Here is a 25,723-nt window from a genome sequence, read left to right as displayed (position 1 = left end):
CAAGGCGACCCCGCCACCCCGCGCCGGCAGCCAGGCCCCACCCCCTCCACAGCTATTGGCTGCGACTGTTTACTGCAGCCCCGCCCCGCGACACGATTGGCTGTTCGACATCTTGGAGCGGGACTTAGAAGAGGTGGGGGCTCCTTCATGGGATTTTTTCCCCCTTGTCTTTTTTTTTTTGTGCCAGTCCTGCGGCGTTGCTGATAGCGGAAGGCTCCTGGATTGTTCCCAGGTCTACCTCCCGAATACTGGGCCCTCTGCACTTACCCCCTCCCAAATAGCGACCTTTCGGGGAGCTCTAGTCTCCACCGAAGACTGCTCCACTGCAGTCTCCGTTCCCTCTATCACAGACTTCTGCCCCCAAATCCCGGTTCCTGCACACGTCCCAAATCCCGCTGCCGTCGCAGGGAAGGGATGGCACCGCCGGGTGGCCAGGCGCACCGCAGGAAACGAGGGACTCGTCCTCTCTGTTAGCTGAGATGTCTTAGGAGAACTCACGCCGCTCAGAGAGAGGACTTAGCTGGGAGAATAAGGTTGAAGGGGCGGGGCATTTTTACTTCACTGAAATTGCTGGGTTTCTCCGGGCTGCTCCTGGTCATCTGCCTTTCTTTGCTGAAGTGGGGCACCTTCCTTATGTTGTGATACAGGGAGTTAAAAATGGAGAGCAAGCCCTGCCCTCCCCCAGTCTTTTGCTTCATTCTTCTAAGATCCCTCCTGGGGCAAAGGAGGCTGTGTGGCTTGCCCACTCTGGAATTTATCTAAAAAGCACTAGTAAATGGGTAGGCAGTTTGGGTCGGTAATAAGCGGCCTGAGGGGAATGGCTGGACCAAATGGGGGGAGTTGTTGAAGTGACACTTTTTTCCAGGCATTGCACCAGGCTCTTTCCAGGTTTATGACACCTCTCTCTGACAGGTTGTTTTCACGAAGCCAATATTACTGATGAGGAAATCAGGACTCATAGAGATTAATTATTCCTTGCAGTTCTCAAGGTATCATATTCTATCTTGTTTCAGTGTCTTTGAAGGTACAGTTCTCTCTAGAGGAAACTTTCTGTTCTCGTGGCTATTCTGTCCTTCCTTAAAGGTTCTATTTAGTCATCGCCTCCTTCTCTAGAATGTCTTCCTTTTGACCCTCCTCAACCCATACAACCCAGTCAAGCCAAGTCAGCCTAGATCCAAATCCTTCCACAATATCCCAAAGGAAGGGGCCTGAAGGAGTTATTCTTATGTCTTAGGGACAGAGGGAAGGGGCCTGAAGGAGTTATTCTTATGTCTTAGGGACAACTCTGTCCCTTTCTTAACCCCATCTTTCCCTCACATTTTCCTCTGCTAGTTAGTAGGTGACAGATCAAGGCAGAGTTGAGGGAGTGAGCACTCCTTGGAGCTTTCGGAGTTCTTTCTCTCCCTGGTCCCCAACGTCTCCTTACTGTACCCTCTCATCCCCACCTCCCACCCTGCCCACAACCTGGATAGAAGCTCCAGAGTAGGGCCAAGTTGTATTCATTTTTGTATGCCTCATTTATGTATGTTTTTAAATTTATTTATTTATTTTTTAGAGAGGGTTAGGGAGAGGGAAACATCAATGTGTGGTTGCCTCTCGCACGCCCCCTACTGAGCATCTGGCCTGCAACACAGGTATGTGCCCTAGATTGGGAATCGAACTGGCAACCCCAGGGTCGCAGGAGGGCACTCAATCCACTGAGCCACACCAGCCAGGCCTCATTTATGTATAACACAGGGGTGCTTTACTTTTGACTGAAAAGTTACTTGTTGTGGGGGAGGGTCTGTCTTGTGTATTATAGGATGTTTAGCAGAATCCCTGGCCTTTCCTACTAGATGCCAATAATACTCTCCCCCTAGGGTGACAACCAATTGTCTCCAGATACTGCAAAATGTCCCCAGAGGGGCAAAATCTTCTGGAGTTGAGACCCAATGGTTAACAGAATTGAACTAATATGAATTTCCAAGAAAGTCCTTGGCTCAAGGCCTAAACTATTTGATTTCTGAATCCTTTTCAGGGTATAATTTGTTAAACTATTAAGGAATCATACTCGGCTTTGAAATGCACAACCTACGCGTAGCTCATCACTGCCACAGCACAGCCCATTAGGGCTTCTTAATAAAAGAATTATTCTACCTTCCCTCTTCCCAATACCTCTCCTCGTAAGCAGTCAGAGCTCTAGGACTGACAAGCCCAGAACTTCATGTTCTCTTTTGTGAGACTAGTCAATCAGGAGGATCCCCAACTGTGGAGGCAGACAGGAGTGGCCAGTTTTGAGGTTTGTTCCTTTTCAGACTATCCCTAGGGCAAAGGGAGCAGAGTGATCTTCAGTTGGAAGTAGGCCTGAGGACACCTCTCAAGTCCCCTCTGGCCCGTATGTAAAGCTTTTTGCTGAGTCTAGAGCTCCACCTGGCTTCACTTTCAGAAAAGGGGTTTGAAAGACTGGTATTATGGAGACTGCAAAGAATTAACATGAGAAGAGACCTCAACCCATTACCTTTCCCACAACCTTTTACAAGAAGACAGTAAAGATCAGACATCTCTTTGACCATTATTAGGTCCAGACTTTCAGAGCTTGTCATGAGGAGGAAGCTATCTGCTAACAACTCCTGGAAGAACAAGAAACCAAATTACCTGACAACTTTGAGACTAGAGGCCATGGAATTGGTACACACTCAACTTCTTTTAGTTTACTTGTCAGTAAGGAAGTGACAGCTATCAATACCATTGACCACAGTGGTGCCCATAACTCGGAGCTAATTAGGGGCTGGTCCATAAGCTTTTCCATCTTCCAGAGACGGCTCCTGTGCCGAGTTATTTTTAAATCTACACTACCACACTTCCTTGTCCCAAAATCCAGGTTTCCTGAGGCTACTGGCAGAGGGTTGGATATATAAATAGGTATATCACAAGGACGAAACATACCCCTTTTCCCATATAAGCACTTTCACTTTAATCCATGGAGGTCAGATATGTGATTAAATAGGTAACATGACACTGAGAACACTTAAAAATAAAATATAGGAAGTCTTAAAATACCTAGTTTGGGGGAATATCAGGCAGCTTGAATAAAATAGTAGAAAAAGAACATTCTTCTCTCCCCGTCAAAGGCACGTGTGGGTGTAATGAGAAAATATCTTGCATTCAGAATGTAGAACTAGTTTAAGTTACCAACTGAAGAGGCTGGCTACCAGAAAGCTGCTCAAAAGTGGCTACTCTACTCGTAGTTGAGAAGGAACAGGCAGTTGGACGCATCCTCTGGTTACTGATTTAGTCAGGCAAAATCTGCCTCAGAGACGAGCCTTTGCCACATTACTTTCTTCCCTGTGGTTGGATGTTGTCAGGTCCTGAATATCGGGGTCCTTAAGTCCCAAATCACGGGGTGCCGGCAAACTTCTGCACTCTCCAGCTCAGGGTAGCACACCGGGGGCTTGGAAAACCTAGAATGAGGTTTTAGTTTCTCTGACTTCAGCCTACACTTCTCAACTCCCCAGGATGGTGGTTCTGAGCAAGCAGGATATTTACATGTAATGGAGGTGGGGGGGGATATTAATTAGTGGAATGACCCACCATGGAACATGGGACTCAAGGCTAAGGCCATTCAACATGCCAGCTGGTAGCTGTGTCAGTTTGGCACGCCCTTGCCCTCCAGCAGGCTCTTTAGCCTGTTGCCCAGAAACCGCTCTTATCTCTGAATTCGTAGTTCACAGAAGCAGGGAATACTCTCAAGACAGGAATCCACTTTAAGAATATTTTATTTATCTTTTGAGATTACATGTTCATTATTGCTGATCTAATACAATCACTTAGACATTAAGATTTCCAAGAGCCTCTCAGTAATGGTGATCCTTAGAGGTTTTCTTTCCTTTCAGTAAGATGACAATGAGGACTAGGTGATTATTTTTATATATATGTGTGTATATATAGTTTAGAACTTGTCCACATATAATTTGCTGGTGTTGCCTCTTTTCTTTCCATGATTTCCTTTATTAAAAAGAGCTTAATGCAACAATGCGTTCTGATTTCTTTTAAAACCGTGACAAAGTTAATTTCGAGAAAACCATAGGAGCAGCAATTTCAGATCTGTTCGGAGAAAAGCCAAGCAGCAAAAAAGCTTTGCAGGAGCACGTGGCCATGGGGAGCTGTGCTCATATGGGAGGACAAGATGAAGAGGGAGGAGGGCAGAGGGAAGGTAGACCAGATACTTTTTTCTTTTTTGAGAAAAAGAAAACAATATTTACATTAAGAAGGCAAAAAAGACCTTGAATACTAGCACAAATTCATCACAGGGAAAATGGTAAGCATTCCCACAGGCCAAGGCCACATACAGAGATAGTTAGCCTTCTTTCCCATGCTTCCACATACCTAGGATGCATCTAAGGTGGGAGCTTGAGGGAAGAAGACACATTCGCTCTGATTGCAAGGGTAGAGGGAATAATGACCAAATTCCAACACTAAGGTAGAGCCCAAATTCTCAGGAGGCTTGGGTCTCCTTCTTAATGGTTGATTGACACAGGATCCCCAGAGAGAAAGGAAGAGAAGTCACCTGAAACTCAGGGGCAAATACCTCACTATGTGTGGGCAGCAACACTGGCAAACCTAACTGCGAAGCCCGGTGTGGCTCCTTTTTCATTTGGAATAGGTTTCTCTTCCCTCTAGCGAGGCAGGGCGTGTTCTGTCAGGGTCAGCACACAGTACGCTCTACAGAGGGCCAGGCTTTGCTGAGAAACAAGCAGGTTATGATTTTTGGCCTAAGAACACAATAGGCTGAGTCCAGACATCTGCCTAATGGAATATCTGGATATAAGGTACAAAGAATTCAATCTTTTGCAAAAGGGATCCAATTAATATGAAAATCAGAACTGGGTAGGCACATGAAAAAATTAAATGGCCTAGTGGAATTTTCAGCATTTATGATCTCTATGAAAGAATACAGCCACGTACGTGGCCCTTTTCCAGTACTTGCTAAGACATATATATAGCCTCCAATGAACCAGATTACATGGGCTGAGCCTATACAGTATTTAATGCGGCAAACAGCCATTGACCTAAGGTCCACCTCCATACCTCCAAAGGGAAGATCACTTGCAGACGAGCTCCAAGGATATATGTGAAGACCAGGTAAGTTGGAGAAGATGGAGGTTGGGGAGGAAAGTTCAAGTGGGAAGGTTACAGTGATCCTGGGTGGTCTGGTGTTTTCTTGAGTTAACTTGGTCTTGAGACTTTGAGGCAGACCACGATAGGGAAAAAAAATGAAAAAACAAACCTGAGAGTGTAAGTAGGGTTGGCAGGGGGTAAAGGGACTCATTTCATTCAAGATTCGTAGAGCCACTCTACACTTTAACTCTTAGAACCTATCTGGTTCCAGTGGAACCCTAAGACCAACAGGTCAGTTTCCAAAAGGAATCAAACCCTTAGGTGGGACATAAAATTTCAGGCTGCTCACGTGACTGTTTGCAATATGGGAGTTACTCAAGAAACAACCTCTGAAATACAGACTCCTACGATGGAAAAGGCCAGAACATGAAAAGATATCCCAACAGAGAAGACACACCACAGACCAAATGCGGAGACACTGGATTTCAGTCTCATCAATGGCTGAATGTCTGATGAAGTTCAACCTGGTCAAAGTAGCTTGGATCATCTGGACCCCGTTTGCAGCGTCCACTCTGTACAGTTTAGCCAGTTAAGCTGCTAAGCCCCTCCCAGGAGTCAAATAAATACATTCTGCTTCTTTAGGGTATCAACCTGGAAGACCTGTCCCTTTTCTGAAACCCTACGACCCCAAGTCCCTAGGAAAGTATGCCTTTGCCTGATCAGTTTCAGGAATAGTTTTAGGCAGGAAGAGGAAGTTTCAGGAAGCAATGTTTCACAACGGAGATTTCTGAGATAGTATCAATTTGGAGGGGATTCCTGGGGGCTATCCAGTTAAATGACAAGGAAGTAAAACTATGGGCTGCCCGCCCCCCCTTTCTGAGCAGAGGTTAGTTGCATTAGAAAGACAGCAAAAAAAAAAAAAAAAAAAAAAAAAAAAAAGTCTGGCAGATAACAGGGCTGCTGAGGAAATAATGGAGACACATTCCTCTTGGAACCAGAAAGTGTTAAAATGGACATCAATATTTAAGGAGAAGAACGTGGTCCTGGGCCAAGGAGACTCCCAGTAGGCACAGGCACAGCTGAGTTCTTGGTGTAACTTGCCAAAGCCATAACACTCCTTCCTTCCAACCATTTTATAAAGAAGGCAGTGACAGTGACGGCCGAGGCTGGGCACCCAGGCCATGTTAATTCAGTGGCTTCCAAAAAGCCTTACCTGGGGACAAACCAAAGCTAAGAAAGGCAGCTGTTGAACATTTATTCCAGAAAACCCCAGGAAACAAGGAGTCTGGAGTCCCTGGACTAACTCCTGTGCCTGGCCAAGAGAAAAATGACCACTGCTAAGGCTTCAGTGGGGAATAACGCAAAAGGTGCACTGGGAATGGTTACCCCGCTTCTTTACTTCCTCGGTCTGTCCTCTGCTGCTCTCACAGCCCTCAGGGCAGTAACCACTCTGGGCCAAAGCGACAGGCACAGGATTCTAGATTTTAATAAATAAATAACCTAATATATAGGGTGAGCACGGCGGGCAGCTGATTGGAGAAGCAGCTTGCTGGGTTCTTTCCTGTATAGGAGTGGAGAAAAGGCTTGGAGTTCTATTCCTTAAAACTTCTTCTGGCTTGAGTTACAGGAAATTAATACCTGGAGGGAAAAAGAAAGATGAGACTGTGAGGTTATCAGCCTGTGGGGATGCTGGGGCAGGAAGAGCCTGCCTAGAGGTGTGATAGGGAGGCAGGGACGTTTCTGGAGTGTGTGGTGAGGGCAGATCACTGTGGGGCTTTTTCACATCAGTAAAAAAGGCCAGTACTTCTCCATAGAGAAATTTCCGTAGAGGTAAAAATCATATCAAGAAGATGAAATGAAGAAAGGTAAACTCAGGAAAGGGACCGCTAATGTCTGGAGAAAACCTCAGCTGAGTCCTTTGTGGGTGGCAGTGAGGGAGGGTGGGTTTCTTTTTCTGAGTCCATGTAACTATGGTGATGACGCAAAGACGGATCCCAATGCAGGAAGCTCTCCACGGCCCAGGCTTCCCTGTTTTCTGGGGAACCCAAGGCACCTGTAGTAGTTAGGTTTGAAGGGCCCATTCTTGTTGAGTCCCAGATACTTGGCCTGCTCATCTGTCAGCTCTGTCAGGTGGGCATCAAAGGTGGGCAGGTGCAGGCTGGCCACATACTCATCTGGAACAGACCACAGAAGCACAGGTGTAAGCATTCATGCCTTTTGTCTGGCTATTCTCTCCAGGTTAGGCCTTAAAAAGTTGAAACGCACCTTCTAAGTCTTGGAGCAGAATAAAAAATGCTCAATTTGCTCACTGGCCCTTAGTTCTAAGGAATCTTAGTTCTTGTGCTTCGAGCCCATAACCTTTTCAAAGCCATAACCTTTCTTCCTTACAGGCTGTTTTTACTTTGAAACGTTCCTTCTCCTCAGAGAGGTTAAGGGAGAGATGAAAGCAGTAATAGGCCTTTGGGTCTAAAACAAAGGTTGGGAGAGTGGGGGGACTGAAAAATGGGAAGCTCCAACTTTGGTTCTGCCTTGAACTCCATACTTTGAGTTACTCAGAAAAACTAATACTGGTAAATCTGAAAGGAATGACTAAGAATGAGACTACATTGTTTGCTTTGCTTTCAGTAGGCTTAGTTCTCTTATGTGTTTCTGTTTATATTCTCTTACCTACATACATATTTTTCAGAATTTTATGTCATTGCCTATGTACTTGTTTGGTTTCCCTAACCATTACATATTCTTTCACAATACGGACTGTTCTCTTCCTTTTATGTCCTTCCCAGGTGGCTATCAAGGTAACACATGTCAACTTCTAACAGCTGCTCTGTACCTAGTGCTAAAGCAAAACGAAACCAGAAGCTGATACATTCCCTGACCTCTGCTTCGGGAGCTTATAAAGCACCTGTATCAGTTCAGGTGCTTGAGGTGGGCTCTTTAAAAATTTAAGACAGTTTAATGTTTCTCTTATACAAAACACCCACATAACTAAACTCTCCACAGAAGCTATTCAGCAGCTTCCCTTCGGCCTGAAACAATGGGGTGAGAGTTAGATGTAGTACGGAAGCCTTCTTGGTCTGAGAAAAGTCTGGTAGAGGCTATCCAGAATGCAGTAAGTCAGATGTCACAAGGTAAGGGATGGTTCCTCTGTCTCGGGGAAAATCTTTTTCTCCTTTGAGATTCTTACATATGAGAGAAAATCCGTAAAATTCACAGGCAAGTAAACTAAATCACAACAAAGTGTCACAACTTCTCTGGAGCAACCCATGTGGAAAATATGATAAATCAGCTGAGGATGGACCCTAGGAATCACAGCTCCTACTTTACAAGATAAACATATTTTTTCCCCCTATTCTTAAGCAATAGAATGCCCCCAAAGTTCATTTAGCATCTGACTCGGAACTGCTTTGGTAAGGATGGGGATGGAAGAGCACATGCTTACCCATTTTCTTAGGCAACAGGTAGACATCTTGCTTATAGCGACCCTCAGGAGCATTGTAAAGCTCTATCAAGGCAAGAGCCTGGAAAAGCAGACAGATGGATGCCAACGTGCCATTCACAGCAATCCAGCCCATACCAGGTGAGACCCGGATGGTCTTATGACCCTCGCCAGCCCACTGCTTTCCCACTCTGCAGGCCTTACCTGAGTAGTAGCGGTAATTGAGAGCACAAACGTAGGCACTGTGGAGCAGCTGAGGTTCAGCAGACGGCCCTAGGGAGCAAGGGTTCAGACCCAGACTGGTTAGGACAAAGTCTCCCGCCTCTGAGGAGTGAGGGAAGAGCATGCCTGCCAGTCTCCGAATACTTCCCAACTGACACTGCTGGGCAAAAAGCAGGTGCTCAATAAATAGAAATTAACTGATTGACATTGAAGTGAAACCATGGAAAGTTCTGGAAAATCTGATGAAGGTAACAGACAAAAGATCTCTGGGATTACGTACAAAGGAATAGAGAGGGTCACATGATACTGAGGCTTAGGCTACGGAAGAGCGCACGTGTCTGAATTCCCTACTTTCTACAGCAGCGTATTCTCCCTCTAAGGTACTGACAGTCCTTTGAAAGACCGTCCGGAACAACGACGCAGTCAAATCCAGGGGCAATCTTTCCAGGTTGGGAGGGAAGATTTTTTTTGGGTTTAGGAAGCTGTGATGATTTTTGTGCTTCTTCCTCAGTTTGGTTCTCCTAAATTCAAGGGCAGTCTTGCATCTTGAGTGGATGATTCAGAGACTAGAAGAGCCAGAAACTGCCCCCAATGCCATCTTTTCCTACTTTATTTCCTAGGAAACTTGACAATTTTCTTTGCTCAATCATAAGAATCCGAAACAACTGGTCCTTGCTTTTGTCATCAAAATGACTAGATACGACCTTCCAGAGCAAGTAGAAATAAGTCACCAGACAGTGGCCTGACATCAAAGCAATTAATGAATATTTAACAATCTGTCCTCTGCCCCCCAGCACAACTCCTTTCTTGTGAGGAAATAATTCAGCCCCTTCACAGATGCTGTGAAGTATTTGAGAAAGTGAGATAAGGGGAGGAACGGTAAAGAGAACAGGAAGGATACACACACATAAGTCTAACAGCCCCTAGATGAAGGCAGTATATATTTTACATTTTCAAATTCAGTTTCTTTAATTTAAACAAAAAAGGGAAAAGAAGAGACAAGCTCAAAATTTGGGAAAAGTATTATTATCCTCCTTGTTATTTTGGCATCTTTCCCTAAAGAAGAGAAAGCGTCCAGGTAAAAACAAGGGGCATCGTTATAGCCGCCAGGAATTTAGGACCAGGGAAGAGAAGCTTTCAAGAAAGGAAAAGGGGCCAAACATTGCCATAAAAGGCCACGTGGAATGAAACTCAAGACTAAGTCAGAGCCAGAAGAAGCCAGGAGAGGGGACTACCAATCACAGAACCAGGATAGAGCTCAGTACCTATGACAGTGCATGTCGGGCTCAGTGCAGGAGAAAGGACATTCAGTAGCAGGGAAGCTATCAGCAGAGACACGCCCCACCTGCAGCTTGCCTAAGCTAGTCTTAGTTACAGCCAGGGATGTCTAATTTGTGCCTGCTGATTGAATCTTCCCACAAGTGACATTATCTCTTTGTGAGCATCACTCAGAGTGGCACTGGTTCTATTCATTAATTTCTTTTACAGTAATAGTTATTATGTGACTCAGCCTGTAGAGTGACATAGAGAGACAGGATAATTGGGGAAAAGTGGGGAACCAAAATAGTTTCCTAACTGTCAAATGAAAATGAAAAGACCTTTCAAAGTTAGACACAAAATCCATCAGGGAAATAGTCAAGCTTGTGCTTAAGAGGAGTTGAACAGGATGAGCGAGCACAAGGAAAGGGGGAGCTGGGTGTCGCAGTCTCCCCCAAAAGGGCCGGATCTCTCTTACCAGCCTCAGGTCTTACCTCTGCCAGCAATACTATCCTCTTGCCATCAGGCCATATTACGTGGTCAACTTGGGATCTCACTCGCTCCCAGGTCAGTTCCGGTGTCCGCAGACTCGCCTGGAACACACACAGCAAGCTCATCGTCAGCCATGCCAGGCCCCACTCCGTGGCCGGAAAGACGTTGAAGGGAGCCATTTCAAATAGCAAGTTGAAAGGAGCAACCAACATGCCAGATGGAGAATACCTGTCCTGGGTTGGTTAGGACTGTTCCATTTCAGGAAATTTAATCTTAGGCCCAGCCAGGGAGAGATCACTCAGGATGGCATTCCACAACATATACAGTACGCCCACTCTCTGCTGAGCACAGTAAAAGGTGCTATGGGAAATACAAAAGAAACCGAAGACATGGTTTCTGCCTTCAAAAAGCTCTTATTTTGGTTGGGGACACAAAACAATACGTATGTGAGGGGGGAAAGCCTTTAAAATACTTACAAAGCAACATGCAAACAAGTGCAAATTAATACAGTGCAAACTGAATACGTAAGTGCCGAGGAGACACACACACAGAAAGAGGATCAGGGCTGAGTGAGATTAGTCAGAAGAGGCCGAATGTCCTGAACACAGCATGCTGGGGCCCAAGCACTGCCCTCACGTCCCGGTGTCTCGGTTTCTCCCTTCTTAACGTTGGCAGTTCACCCTAAAGTTACAGAAGCTTTGTGACCTAAGTGCGGATGTGAAGTAGCCTTTAGAGAGAGAAATGCTTAACGGTAGAGTAAAGCTCCCAATGGCTCACCCTCCTTCCGTTTCTGTATATTGCATATTCCGAGAACAAGAGGAGAAATGTTAAGTGTACTAACAGCAGCAATCAGATAACAGCCACAGGTTTTAGACAGAAGACAACTTCCTTCTTCCAATAGGCAACGCCTAAAATAGAAAGGGAATCCATCGTCTAAGGCTACCTATTGCCTCAAGTTGGTGAAGTTGGGAAGTTCTGCCAAATAGCTGTTTTCAGACAAATACAGAGACACACTTCAGATATACAGTAATTATTTACTAAAGTGCATACTACGTTCTAGGCACTGCAGTAAAGGACGCGGTGATAGCTAACACTGTGGGCTACTTATAGATAGGGGCTATCTCCTTTTCAGTATCAGTCTTGTGGGACAGACAGACATGTAATGATATTTCAGTATGTTCCGGACTGTATTAATGGTCTGGCCCATTCATCAGGTAGATGGGAAATAAAAAAATTTCTGAAGATGTCAGTTTCATAAATTGGTTACCTTCCTAGCGGGCAATTTGGCAGTAGCTAACAAAATTCTGTATGTACCTAATCCCTGACCAATCTTTTTTTTCTTTTTTCCGCCCTGCCACCCAGCCCCGACCAATCTTTTAAGGCTCTCTATCCTATAGAAATATTTCCTCAAGTTCAAAAATACAAGTGCCCAAGAATGTTCATCCAGTGTTATTTATAATAGGAAAAATGTAAATCAACAAGAAAATGGCTAATCGGGATAATTCTATATGGTGGAATATTATGCAATTGTTTTTTCAAAAAAAAGAAGTGTATCTATACGTATTAACATGAAAACCATTCCTTATTGCTAAATGAAAACTAAAATCGAGTTGCAGAATAATATAATTTCAATTATGTAAATTTTTTACTTACTTTAAACATATTTATATTGTTTGAAATTTTAAGCTAAACAAGTATTACTTTAAAATTATAATTAAAAAAATTTTATAAGTAAGCACTGTAAATAGAGTTACAAAGAAATTTAAGCAAGCAGATAATTTTGGGAAGCTAGGGATATACAAGGTAAACCCCTTAGCCTTTAGAAATATCACCACAGAAGGCACTAACCACGAAGAGCCAAGAGATACTATACTCCTGGGTGACACCGGCATTTATTGAGATGAGGGGACTTTACAGTACCTCAAGTTCTCAGTGTCTCACACTCCTAATCTTCCAGAAGACAAGCAATGTTGGTGATTGGGAGTTAAGAGCTACTCCATGATTAACAAGAAGGTATGTCTTAGAAATATTTTCTTAGAAAGTATTTCTAATACCTGTCTTAGAAAGGATTTCATGAGGAAAAAAGATATGGTGGAATCAAGGAAAGGACACTTCTTAGGAACATCATAAAATGATCAGTGCCTACGGCAGAGGCAGTTTACGGGAGCACAGGAATGGCTACGCTGCCAGCAAGAGACCTGAGGGTCAGCGTAGAAGCGGGTTTGAAGAGCTGCCCCTGCAGCTCCAACAACCCATGTGGGTCTATTTGGCAGTCACGCTGCTCACGAGAAGGGTTCCCTATGGCTCAGCTTTACAAGAATTTCTCTTAAAGGCATCCAATTGTCTTTACTTTGGATTTATAATCACTAAACAATCCTCCAGGAAAAAGTTCCCTAATGCAGACTACGTTCTCAAACTAGGTGTATGTCGCACTGTAAATTAGCCAGTTACTGTGCTTGCACAAGTTGGTAGTACACAATTTTGGACAATGCACGTCAGTTTTTTCAGGGAGAACAACTGTGGTTCTAGTCCTGCAAAGCATGGAGTCAATAGCAAGTCTCAGGTGCAATTCTTTGGCTGACAAAAACTTCTAAAGCCTGTGTACATCACGGTCTAACCACCTGAACTGGGAAGCTGACAACCATACAGACCTTCTATGGATGCGTGTGGGTAAGCAGGTCTGCTTCCAAGGCAGAGGACATATGTGTAAACATGGCCAAAAGGCAGCTAAGAGCACAGTCCCCGTCACAAGTTCCCAAAGTATTCACAGCATTAATATTCCTCGGAAACAAATGCAGCTTTCTAAATGACCAACTTTTGATGAGCTAGCTATTCATTCCTAAATATGCAACAGTCAACACCTCAAGGTTGGGGAAAACTATAAATTTCTACTTAAAAAAAACACAAAAAACCTTAAGTTTTTGAATACTAAAAATATCTGGAAAGCCATGGCCAGGTGGCTCAGTTAGTTGGAGCATCAGTCCGTACACCAAACGGTTGAGGATCCGATTCCTGATCAGGGCAAGTATCTAAGTTGTGGGTTTGATTCCTGATTAGGGCACGTATGGGAGGCAGCCAACAAGTGTTTCTCCCTCTCTCTAAAATCAATAAACAGATCCTTGGGTGAGGATTAAAATAAAAATCTGAGTAAAAACTTACCAACTTATTCTCCTTCGCAGCTTCACTGAGTTGACTTACAGTGATTCTCCACTCTCTTTCCCACTCTACGCCCAGTCCATTTAGTAAATCCCACTGATCCTGCCTTCACGAAAGACCACTACTTACCGCCTTCACAGCTTACCCGTCTGATCCAAGCTACCGACTACTATCATTGGAAATACTCAAAGAGCCTCCTGTTGTCCCTATCACTGCCCAAGCTCCAGACATGTTTTCTTTATATAACAGCCAGAGTAATCTTTTAAAACATAAGTCAGGGAACTTCTGGTCAAGAGGTCTGTGTAGCTGTAGGTAAACGCAGTACTCACCTCCTCCTACAACCACATCGAAATTACCACTAAACTACAGAACAGCCGTCATTCAGAACCACCTGAAGTTGAGCTAAATGGAAGTCCTGCAGGTAGGGAATTTAAAGAAGATGATACACTGAGACTTGTGTGATGGAGGGATGGAGCCCACACCAACATGTGGTGGCTAAAATTCCAAAAGGATGTCTCAGCTGTGGAGTTCCCTGCTGAGGAATCCAGGGTCCCAGTCACACACCAGGCCCCCCAGCCCAGGGTTCCAGTGGTGGAAAGAGAAGTCCCCCTAACTCTGGCTGTAAAAACAACCTTTGCAGGCCAGAAGAGATTGGCAAGAAGTATCAAAGCAAGGACCTACAACCAAGATTATTCTACCCAGCAAAGCTATCATTTAGAATTGAAGGACAGATAAAGAACTTTCCATACAAGAAAAAGTTAAAAGGAGTTCATCACCACCAAACCAGTATTATATGAAATGTTAAAGGGTCTTCTTTAAGAAGAAGGAAAAAAAGATAAAAATATGAACAATAAGCCCTGGCCGGGTAGCTCAGTTGGTTAGAGCATCATCCCAATACACCAAGGTTGCAGGTTCAGTCCTGGTCAGGGCACGTACAAGGGTCGACCAACGAATGCATAGATAAGTGGAACAACAAATCTCTCTCAAATTAATAAATAAAAAAAGAATGATAAAATGGCAATAAATATATATCAATAGTTAAATTTAAAAAATAAAATAAATGAATAAGCAGAACAGAAACAGACTCATAGACACAGAGAACATTTTGACAGTCGCCAGATGGGAGGGGGGTTTGGTGAAAAAAGTAAAGGAATTAAGAAGTACAAATTGGTTGTTACAGAACAGTAATGGGGATGTAGAGTAAGCACAGGGAATATAATCAATAATATTATAATAACTATGTATGGTGCCAGATTGGGTGCGACATTCATTGGGATGATCATTTAGTAAGTTACATGTCTAATCACTGGGGTGTACACCTGAAACTAATATAATGATGTCTGTCAACTGTAATTGAAAGTAAAAAATGATAAAAAAAATAAATAAAATGTAAGTCAGATTTTGTCAGTCACCTGTTCAAAACCATCCAATGGCTTCCCTTGTACCCAGAATAAAATCCAAAGTCCTATCATGGCCTACAAAGCTCTACATGACACGTACTCCTTGAGCTGTCTCCTGGCCCCAGCCCCTGGCCCATTCTGTTCCTACCAAGATGGCCTCCCTTCTGTTCCTCAAACACGTTAAGCACTTTCTACCTCAGGGTCTTTCACTCGCCATTCTCTCTGAATAGAATGCTCAGAGGGCTTGCTCCTGCAACTCATTCAGGTTTTTCTTCAAACGTTATCTCCTCAAAAAGACATTCCTTGATCACCCTAACTAAAACAGCAACCTCAAGGTCTTCACCTTGCTGTTCTTCTTCAACATTAAGCACTAACTGACAGTAGTTATCTGTTTATTTATTATCTGTCCCCTACATTAGAATATAAAGTTCAGGATAGCAAGCATATTGTTATTCACTGCTATTCTTCAGACAAGCACTTGGCACAGGGCAGAGCAAGTATTCAATACAAATTTGCTAAATAGGGATCGAACATTCTGGTTTCAATTATTAGTTGAGTTTTGCCATTTCCTTAAATTTTATTTTATATACCCTGTGACACTACCACCAAAGGTTCAGTAACTGAATTTTTCTAAAGCTCTTCTGAGCATCCCCTTCTCTGGACTACTCGGTTTAGTCTTGTACTTTCTAGGAAAAGTACAAAAACAACTGAGAGATGGCCTTTGCCTAGTGTCCCTGGCAGATACTGGGCTACCTAGCAATACTTGCAAAACTAGGCCTAATTTCAACATGGAAGCCAGAGTGATCCTCTAAAAATACAAGCCATCCTTCTAAAACAGAAGTCAGATTGTTATAAGTCCTACGAGGGCTCCCCATTTATTTTGGAATATAATCAGGAATTCTCACAATGGCCCATGAGACCTTGTAAGGTCTGGCTCATTACCTCTCTAACCTCATCCTGAGATATTACTAATGTCTGGGCTATATTCAGAGGAGAGATTACCTTCACAATTTGAAGTTAATCTAGAATCATGAGAAGGGAATAGCACACCATGCAGGAAAACAAATTTAAAAAAAAGCAAAACTAGCCTAGAAGTAAAAAAATCCTGAATTTTGTGTTCTCATTTCATTTCTGAATCAAAGCAATGACTAAATAATGCACTTAACTTCTTAGTTTCCCAAACTGAAAGCCAAGGATAGAATAATGTCTCATGGGGTGGTCAAGAGGATGAAATGAGATAAAGTAAAAATATAAAAATACATAATTGCATTTGGAATTATTTTTATTTCAGTGCTTGAGAGTTTAGAAGGGGAAAATTCCTTCCCCCTTCCCTTAGTCAGAAAACTTCTCATTCGGGCCTAGAGTGGGACTACTTTCCTTAAGCTTTTCCCACTGGGGCTCTGTAAGCAGATTAATCCAGAAAAGTGTAAGCATGTGCTAGACAGCTTTAGAAATATTAATATCTTAGACTATTTACTAGCGGGGCAGTATGGCACATGAGTGAAACTTAACAACAACTACAAAAAGAACTAAGTGATTCATTACAAGCAAAATATCAAGGTAAAACACAGTAATGGAGCCACGCCACTCAGAAACCTCGAGGGTAGAAACAGGCTTTGGCAGGTTGTTTGTCCAGCTATTTTTATAAATAGAAGAACAGAGCAGAGTTAAAAAGAAACACCATTTAAAACAGATACTCTGAGAAACCATTTAAAATAGACACTACCCATAGGCTCTCAGTGAATGAACTGATCCTTACCTGGCAGTGCTGAAGCTCAATCAGAGCAGCCCTCAGTGGAGGTAAAAGCATGCTTTGCTTGAGCCATTTACCCAGAGAGAAATACGGTTGTGCCAGAATAATGCCACAAAAATTTAAAACCAGAGTGAAAGTCAGAATGAGATACTTTGGTAAGTCTGAAAAGAAATAAATAACACTTCTATTAACTACTACTTGGGCAACTTAGTTGGACCAAGTGTTATGCTGGATTGAAAAATTTTCAGGTGAATATAATCAAATTAGAGAACCAAAGTGATATATTTTCCAGGTTTGAGGAATATGAGGAACATGCGCCACTGAGTTGACTGTGGCACCCACAGACCTAATCACTATACGTTTGGAAAACAGTCCAGGGGAGACTGAGCCCAGTGAAAGAGGCAGAGAGAAAAAAGAAACCGTAGGATCTGCCAGACACAGTTAAACATAAGCCATGTTCTCATGCCAGCCCATAGAGTTCACTCGTGGACTTACTTCCTTAAACCAACCTACTTATCTCACTTTTATGGTAAGATTAAACACCCCCAAGATACTGACAATCATTTTATAAAAACTAACTCATATTTATTATACCCTTTTTGTAGTTTTGAACTTACACAGCTCTGACTCCTAAACATAAAGATAAAATGGCTTACAGTGTAAGTAGGTATCAAGCTTGGGTGGAAGACAACGATCATTTGAAATGATCACGTTGAGACAAAGAAGCTTTACATTATCCACAAGCACAGATGATAGGGCTAGTAAGGGAACAGACTGTGGACGGCCCTGCCAGGACAGGCACATTTAGGATGCCTGGTGACCCTGCTCTTTCCTCTTCCAGTTTTTTTTCTTGGCAAGGAGAAAAGAAAAAGCCCCCAGTGATGAGTCGCTTCATCTTACCACATCAATCTCCGTGTTGGAATGTCCCATGTTACAAACAATGCAGCTATTCTTCATGCGGTCCAAATGCTCTCTGGTTACCACATTCTTGTTACCTTAAAAACACAAGAGACAGCCACATGAGAAGGAATGAAGCTGGACCCCTACCTCACACCACATGTACAATTTAACTTGAAGTGGATCAGAGACCTAAACGTAAGAGCCCAAACTAAAACTCTTAGCAAAACATGGGAATAAATCTTTCTAACCTTGAGTTAGGCAATGGTTTCTTAGATATAACATGTAAAGCACAAGAACCAAAAAAATAAATAAACAAACCGAACCACACTGAAATTAAAGCTTTTGTGCTACGAATAATACCACCAAGAGAGTGAAAAGACAGCACACAGAACAGGACGAATATTTGCAAATCATATAACAGATACGGAACTTGAATCCAAAATTTGTAAGGAACTCTCAGACAACTCAATAAAATCACAACCCAATTTAAAAATGAACAAATGCCCTGACTGGTGTGGCTCAGTGGGTTGGGCATCATCCCTCAAGCCAAAAGGTCACCAGTTCAATTCCCAGTCAGGGCACATGTCTGGGTTGCAGGCCAGGTCTCTGGTTGGAGGGGTGCAAGAGGCAGCCGGTTGAAGTTTCCCTCAAACATCGTTATTTCTCTCCCTCCCTTTCTCCCTCCCTTCACTTCTCTCTAAAAATAAATAAGTAAAATCTTTTTTTAAAAAACGAGCCAATGGCCCATATAGACATTTCTTTAAAGATGCTCAGCATCAGCAGGGAAGCGCAAACCAAAGCCACAGTGAGACACTACTTCATGCCTGCTGGGACGGCATCAGCAAGAAGACAGACACTGACAAATATTGGCAAAGATGTGAAGAAACTGCAGTTCTCATGCATAGAATGGTGGGGTCACTTTAGAAAAGTCTGGCAATTCCTCAAAATGTTAAAAGTAGAGTTACCATATGATCCAGCAATTCCACCTGAAGGTATACAGCCAAGAAAACTGAAACCATGTTCACAGAAAAACTTTCACACAGTGTTCACAGCGGCATTATTCTTTTTTTCAATTATATTCAATACTGTTTTGTATTTGTTTTAGGTGTACAGGATAGTGGTTAGACAATCACACACTTTACAAAGGGGTCCCCCCAACCATGTATGGCATCACACATTGTTACTACAATATTACCGACTATATGCCCCATGCTGCACTTTGCAGCCCTGTGACTGTTTTGTGACTACCAATTTGTACTTCTTAATCCCTTCACCTTTTCCACCCAGTCCCCCAACTCCCTCCTCTCTGTCAACCACCAGTCTGTTCTATGTATCTGTAAGTCTGTTTCTATTTTGTTTGTTCATTTGTTTTGTTCTTTAGATTCCACATATACAATAAATGAAATCACATGGTATTTGTCTTTCTCTGTCTGACTTACTTCACTTAGCATAATACCCTCTAGGTCTATCCGTGCTGAAGCAAATGATAAGATTTCATATTTTTTTACAGCTGAATAATATATGTATATATGTACCACAACTTTTTTATCCACTCGTGTATTAATGGGCACTTGGGTTGCAGGCATATCTTGGCTATTGTATATAATGCTGCAATGGACATAGGGGTGCATATATTCTTTTGAATTAGTGTTTGGGGTTTCCACAGATATATACCCAGAAGTGGAATTGTTGGGTCATAAGGCAGATCCATTTTTAATTTTTTGAGGAACCTCCATACTGCTTTCCACAGCGACAGCAGCATGCTTCCTAACAGCCTAAAAGTGAAGACGACTCAAGTATCCGTCAACTGATAAATGCATAAATAAAATCTGGTATAGTATATCCTTAAAATAGACTAGTATTCAGCAGTAAAAAGAAATGAAATATTGCTACATGCCACCATATGAACATTGACATTATGTTGAATTTTAAAAAGCCAGTCACAAAAGACCACATGCTGTATGATTCCATTTATATGACATGTCTAGAATGGGCAAATCTATACAGACAGAGATGAATGGCTGCCTAGGGCTGAGGGAGGGTAGAGGGCAGAATGAGAAGTGACTGCTAATAGCATGGGGTTTCTTTTAGGAATGATGAAAATGTCCCGGAATTTTAAAAAAATAGACTTTTTTTAACCTCTCCAAAATAAATAAATAAAATAAAAATCACTGGTCCTGCCTGGGTGGCTCAGTTGGAGCATTGGCCTGTACACCAAATGGCTGTGGGTTTGATTCCCAGTCAGGGAACATATCAAGGTTGCAGGTTCGATCCCTGGTTGGGGCACATGGGAAAGGGAACCCATCGGGCTTTCTCTCTTACACAGATGTTTCTCTCTCTCTCACTCCCCTTTCCTCTCTCTAAAAATCAGTAATAAAATATTCTTGGGTGAGGATTAAAAAATCATAAATAAATAAATCACTGAAGAGTACACAGGGTGAATTTTTTGATATGTGGATTACGTATCTCAATAAAAAAATCAGGTTGTGGTGATGGCTGCATGACCCTATTTGGTAAAAAACATTAAACTGTAAACTCAAGTGGGTAAAATCTCTGGTATGTGAGTTAGATCTCAATAAACCTACTTTAAAAAATATCTTAATGGATTGATGGGCAGCAAGAACAGTTTCTTGTGATCCCTCTTCTCTGCCCCCAGCTCTTCCTGAGCCTACATATATACTTTTATCCTCAAATACTCCAATTTTCTTCCTCTAAAATGTAATTATAAAAGAAAACCAATGTTCCAACAGTTTATGGTTCTACCATAAAGATTAAAAATCTCAGTCCAAGACAACTAGCCACTGCTGCATATTCCTCTCGAAAACTCAAAATCTACCTCTTAGGAATTAACACAGTTCTCTTTCCCACTTTCTCTAACTATGAAGAATTTTGCTCTACCCTGCTTTAATTACAGGGACTAGAAAGAAATATACATCAGTTTTGGAAGTAAAATAAAAAAACAATCAAATGTACAAATCTAAGATCTGGTTTCCCAAATAAAACTCATCTCTAGCCATCTCTTCGGTGGTTGAAAGTGGATAGAGATACAGAACAAAGAGATGGGGAGGAAACTTCCCCTAGGAATGACCTGCAGGTATACTTTTGGTCAGAGCTCGAAAGAGACAGAAAGAATACAAAAGGTTGACTGGTTTTGTGGACTGCTATCTCTGGCTTTCAGAGTCTGATTTGGTTCAGAACATTTTCAGTCATTTTTCACTTGTTTCATAAAAGTGTTCCCAAGTGCCACCCCATTTTACATGTTATAATCATACCTGTACAGGTAATAACAATATCCACTTGTCGGATGACCTCATTCAATTTCACCAGTCGAAATCCATCCATACTGCAGAAATAAAACATGATCGATTAACCTAAATAGACAGCTCGGGAGCCTTTTGCCTCAGAACCTCAAAAGCTATTACCAATGCTTTGGTACCTGCACTGTCACTTCTTGATATAGCTGAACTATATTTAGCAGTAAAGAATTCAAATCAGTTCATATAGGACAGAAATAAAAGGCTCTTTCACATCACTGGAACCTAATCCTTCTTGAAAATATGGGGACAGTGTTAACCACGAGATCCCCAATCAAGTTTCTAGTAAGTGCCATTTTGCCGTGAACCTACTCCCCACGGAAACTGCTCTCCCCAAGGTCATCAATGATCTCCTGAATGCCAAGGTAAAATTTTTTAGACCCTTATCTTATTTGATTTCCTTTGCTACATTAAACCTTCTTTGCCTTCTTAAATCACTATACTCCTTGGAGCCCATGACACTTTTTTCCTGGTTTTCCTACTTTTCTGATTGTTCCTTCTCAGTCTCAATCTTTCAATGCTGGCATAATGTAAGGTACTCGTTTCTCTATTCAAAAAAATTTTTTTTTAAATCCTCACCTGAGGATATGTTTATTGATTTTTTTAGAGAGAAACACTGATTGGTTGCCTCCCCTACATGCCCTGACCCCACAACCTAGGTATGTGCCCTGACCCGGGATCAAACCGGCAACCTTTTGGGGTACGGGATGATGCTCCAACCAACTGAGCAACAGGGCCTGGGCCTCTTTCCTCGATTCTTTCAGCACGTCTCCATACCTTTTCCTCGGCTATAAATGGACCCCTCATAAGTGGCTGACTTGTGCATCTGTATCTTTACTTTAGATCTCTCCAAAGCTTCAGAGCCAGGGATTAAATTATCCACTGGATAGCTGTTCTTGGATGTCCCACAAGGATCTCAAACTGTCTTTGAAAAGAAACTCATTGTCTTTGCCACACCCCCAACTCTATCTATTTCTTCTTCTATATTTTCTATATTGATTACCAGCATTAACTGTTCATCCAGCTGCAAGCCCAATAAACTGGAATGTCTGAGCCTACTGACTCTTCCTAATTGAAGCTGTCACCAAAACCGGTTGATTCTTTTTCCTTAAAATCTCTTGAATCTGTCCCTTCTTCTCCATACATGCTGGCCTTGCTTAAGTTCAGGTTTTATTTTTTTGGCTGTGTTACTACAGTAGTAGCTCCTGGCCCAATTTCATCATTTCCAGGTTTATGCCTCTCTAATTCATTTTGTAGTGTGATTTCCCTAAATGCAATTTGGATCATGTCACTTCCTTGTTTGAAAGACTTGAGTGAGACTGCCTGCTCTCAGGATAAGATCCAAATACTTATACTGATATAGGATTATACTGACATATGATTCCTACCTCAGATATTACACTCTTCCCAAATTCATCCCAGCAGCCAGCTACATTAAAATACTTCAAGCTTCTTAAATAGACTGTGTTCTCTCCTTTCGTGGTGACTATGGAATTTTTATTTCCAAACTAAGAAATCAGTTACACAAGTTTCAAGACTGTACTGACACCTCTTTCGACCCTGCCTCCTTGCTCGTTTGTTAGGTATTTCTCCGTGGTGCTCCTAAAAGAGCACGTGCTGTTTACCTCATCATAGCACTTACTGCACAGCCGTTACTTTCGTATTTGTCCTGTCTCGTTCATCTATTCATGTCATTCATCCTTACTATGGAGCACAGTATCTAATACATAGTAAGTGATCAGTTCATGTGTAGAATTTGCATCAGTATCTCAATCGGTATTAAAGCAGGTTCAGGTTTCTCTAATGAATCCTGAAAGTACTAGAACGGTGTGCTGGATCCCTGGCTCAGAGAAGGCTAACAACTCTGTCGGGGGAATCTGCGAGTTTATGGGTAGGATGTATGAGGAATAGTAGGAACAGGAGAAATGGTTATGATAAAATCTTCATGCCATGCCTCATCTATCCCGGGTGCTTTCCCCTGGAGGGTTAATGGTACAGATTGGGTGGGTTCCCCAGGCTACAGACACTGGGGCTTTGCGCTGGTTTTCAGGGATAGTGGTTTCTCCATCCTGTTGACGATGAAGAGACAATTTTAATAACAGCTACCATTCAGTGAGCATTTATTATGTGGCAGCAGGGCTGTACTTTATATAATTACATGATTGTTATACATGTTTATGCATTATAACATAAATGTATAATTATGTTACTGAACTTTCACAACTCTCTGAGGTATGTAAGAGTACCCACATTTTACAGATGGGAAAGAAACTATTCTCTTTTTATAACTTTTACTTTTGGAATCATTTCTAACTTAAGAATTATAAGAATACAGCCCTGGCTGGTGTGGTTCAGTGGATTGTGTGCTGGCCTCCGAACCAAAACGTCGCTGGTTTGATTCCCAGTCAGGGCACATGCCTGAGTTCTGGGACAGGTCCCTAGTGGGGGATGCTTGAGAGGCAACCACACATTGATGTTTCTCTTCCTCCCTTCCCCTCTCTCTAAAAATAAATAAAATCTTAAAAAAAAATAAAGAATACTACAAACAACTGCCACATACCCTTCACTCAGTTAACAGATTTTACCCTTAATCTGGACCTCTCCGGTGTGTCCTCCTGGTTAGACTAAGGCTCTACGTTTTGGGGAGGACCATTATAGAGGTGCCTTTTCAGTGCATTGTATGAGAAAGGATCTGGTACTGGCCTGACTCTTTTTGGATCATTTTTCAAAGGGAGAAGGATTACATATGGAGAAGGTAAGGGGCTACTTGTTCTCTAGATCAAGGCTGGGGCTATTTCCATAGGAATTCTAAATTTTAGCCTTGTAATCTCTGCTCTCTCTGAGCAGAGCTCCTGGATCACTGAAAAATGGATGTGTACAGTTCACGGCAGCCTCTTTCAGGATCTGGGCCCCTCTGAGTTAAAATGTGGTGTTAACCAGGCCATTCTCTGGAGGCAGCTACGAGGCCACATGTTGGACGGTGGTGCAGAGGAAAAAGCAAGTCCCCTTTTGCACGCTTACCAGGCTTGAAGAGCACAGATGGGGTCAATCTCAGTCACATACACAATGGAGCCCATGGCTTTTAAGGCAGCACAGCACCCCTTCCCCACCTGAAAAGGGGAGAAAGCGCACATAATAAGGAAAGTCAACGAGAAAACAGTTTCTCAAAGCTTCTGGTAAAGTGTACCCTACTTTATGCCCCCAATTCAATGAATAGATTCATGCGTGGGGAGAAATAAGAAAAACAAATAAATGAATGCAGTTCATACAAAACTCCTAGCCCCTGCTTAGCACATGCATGTGCATAAGAAACACCCACTCTCACGATTCATAACATAATCAAAACACAAGCTAAAAGAACATCAGAAACTGGAACAGTCAGAAAATCAACTTAGGAAAAAAATGGCAAAGATGCAAAGGGAAAAAGAAACATTTTCTTTTAACCAGAGAGTCTCCAAAGTGACTGCCCCCCACCCCGAATCGAAAGTGGTAAATGAATGTACTCTTATGTCCATACAAATGAAAAACTCTAGTTTATTTTAGCAAAATGTAGTTTAAACACCTAATAACTGAAAGGGTGAGCCTCACCTCTCCATAGCCACAGACCACCACCTGCTTTCCACCGAACATCATGTCTGTTGTCCTTTTCAGTCTGGCGGAGAAAAAAATGACACCAGAAAAATCTCTGCATTTCTCCCTTGAGATTAGGTTGTGCTCTTCGTTTTCATGTTTTATGGATTCCCCCCCTCCCAATTTTGAAAGCAAGCCTGGTTTCTATCCTACAAAAAGTATTTAATATCAGAAAGAAAGGTTTAATAAAATACGTATTTTCTCACTCCAAGCTATCCAATTAATTGCATCTATATGTCGGTTTGGGTTTTTTTTCTTTTTTCTTTCCCCTTGTTTTGGAAGTGGTACAGAAGGGAAGAAGCTATAGACTACAAAGTAACTTTTAAACATAAAAGGTTTTCAACTAAAAGCAGCCTATTCTGAAAGAGGCAAATATTTGTGGGTCATTACTTATCTGTTAACCTCTCCTGCTGAAGAGTTGTCTTTTTAATGATTTGACAACTCCACTCAAGAGGAACTAGTATAACTCCCTAAACTGGAATGAAACTCAATGAATATCCATTAAGTGCAGAGGCAGTTCTTGTTGAGTGAAGAGAGAGATGTCTAGGCTGGCAGGACGACCACCATACTCAAGAATCGGGGCTTAGGAGAATGGTCCTGGAGGGGCTGGCGGAGCAAGGAAAATCAATGGTTCATATTTCTGAGCCTCCTTTGTTTTGACTGCCCTCAAGCCTTTCTGCCTCTTTCCCAACGACTTTCTGCAGGCATCCCCCACTACAAATGGCTATGTGGTGGAAAGGAAACCTCACCAACTCCTGCCCCTCTGCAAAAGACCTGGGTGGGTTCCAGTTAGGTAGTGATTTCTCTGTGATCTTGGGGACCCATGTTTGCCTTAAGGTTCAAGGATAAAAGATAGATAAGACATCAGTCAAAGCTTCTGGTAAAGTGTACTCCACTTGACGCCCCCAAAGGAGTTTCAATGAACAGATGTCTTAGGGGATGGAGGCGGGCTGTCTGGTGGCCAGTGTCAAGTCTCTGACTTCTAATTCTTCTAGCCCCAGGCCCTCTAGAAGAGTTCCTAAAATACCATCTATTTTATGATCTGAAAATCACATCTGGGATAGTC

General features: G+C 42.4%; 1 protein-coding gene across 8 annotated transcripts in view; it reads right to left on the bottom strand.

The window, feature by feature from the left end:
- Positions 1-3,737: 3,737 nt before the first annotated feature.
- The window catches only part of AHCYL2 (adenosylhomocysteinase like 2), a 143,765-nt gene continuing 121,779 nt past the window's right edge, over positions 3,738-25,723 (bottom strand). For all 8 annotated transcript variants that reach the window (XM_053926342.2, XM_024554959.4, XM_053926344.1 and 5 more), the window contains 9 exons: positions 24,616-24,679; positions 24,049-24,137; positions 20,986-21,056; positions 17,714-17,808; positions 10,507-10,605; positions 8,738-8,806; positions 8,537-8,615; positions 7,151-7,271; positions 3,738-6,735 (listed from right to left, as the gene is read on the bottom strand). In XM_053926342.2, the coding sequence (XP_053782317.1) occupies positions 6,729-6,735; positions 7,151-7,271; positions 8,537-8,615; positions 8,738-8,806; positions 10,507-10,605; positions 17,714-17,808; positions 20,986-21,056; positions 24,049-24,137; positions 24,616-24,679 (694 nt within the window). In that variant the 3' untranslated portion in view covers positions 3,738-6,728. The remainder of the gene's footprint in view (positions 6,736-7,150; positions 7,272-8,536; positions 8,616-8,737; positions 8,807-10,506; positions 10,606-17,713; positions 17,809-20,985; positions 21,057-24,048; positions 24,138-24,615; positions 24,680-25,723) is intronic.

Source organism: Desmodus rotundus, chromosome 6 (genome assembly GCF_022682495.2).
Source record: "Desmodus rotundus isolate HL8 chromosome 6, HLdesRot8A.1, whole genome shotgun sequence".
Taxonomy (NCBI): domain Eukaryota; kingdom Metazoa; phylum Chordata; class Mammalia; order Chiroptera; family Phyllostomidae; genus Desmodus; species Desmodus rotundus.
Note: the sequence above shows the minus strand (reverse complement) of the source record. Positions and strands in the feature narration are given on the sequence as shown.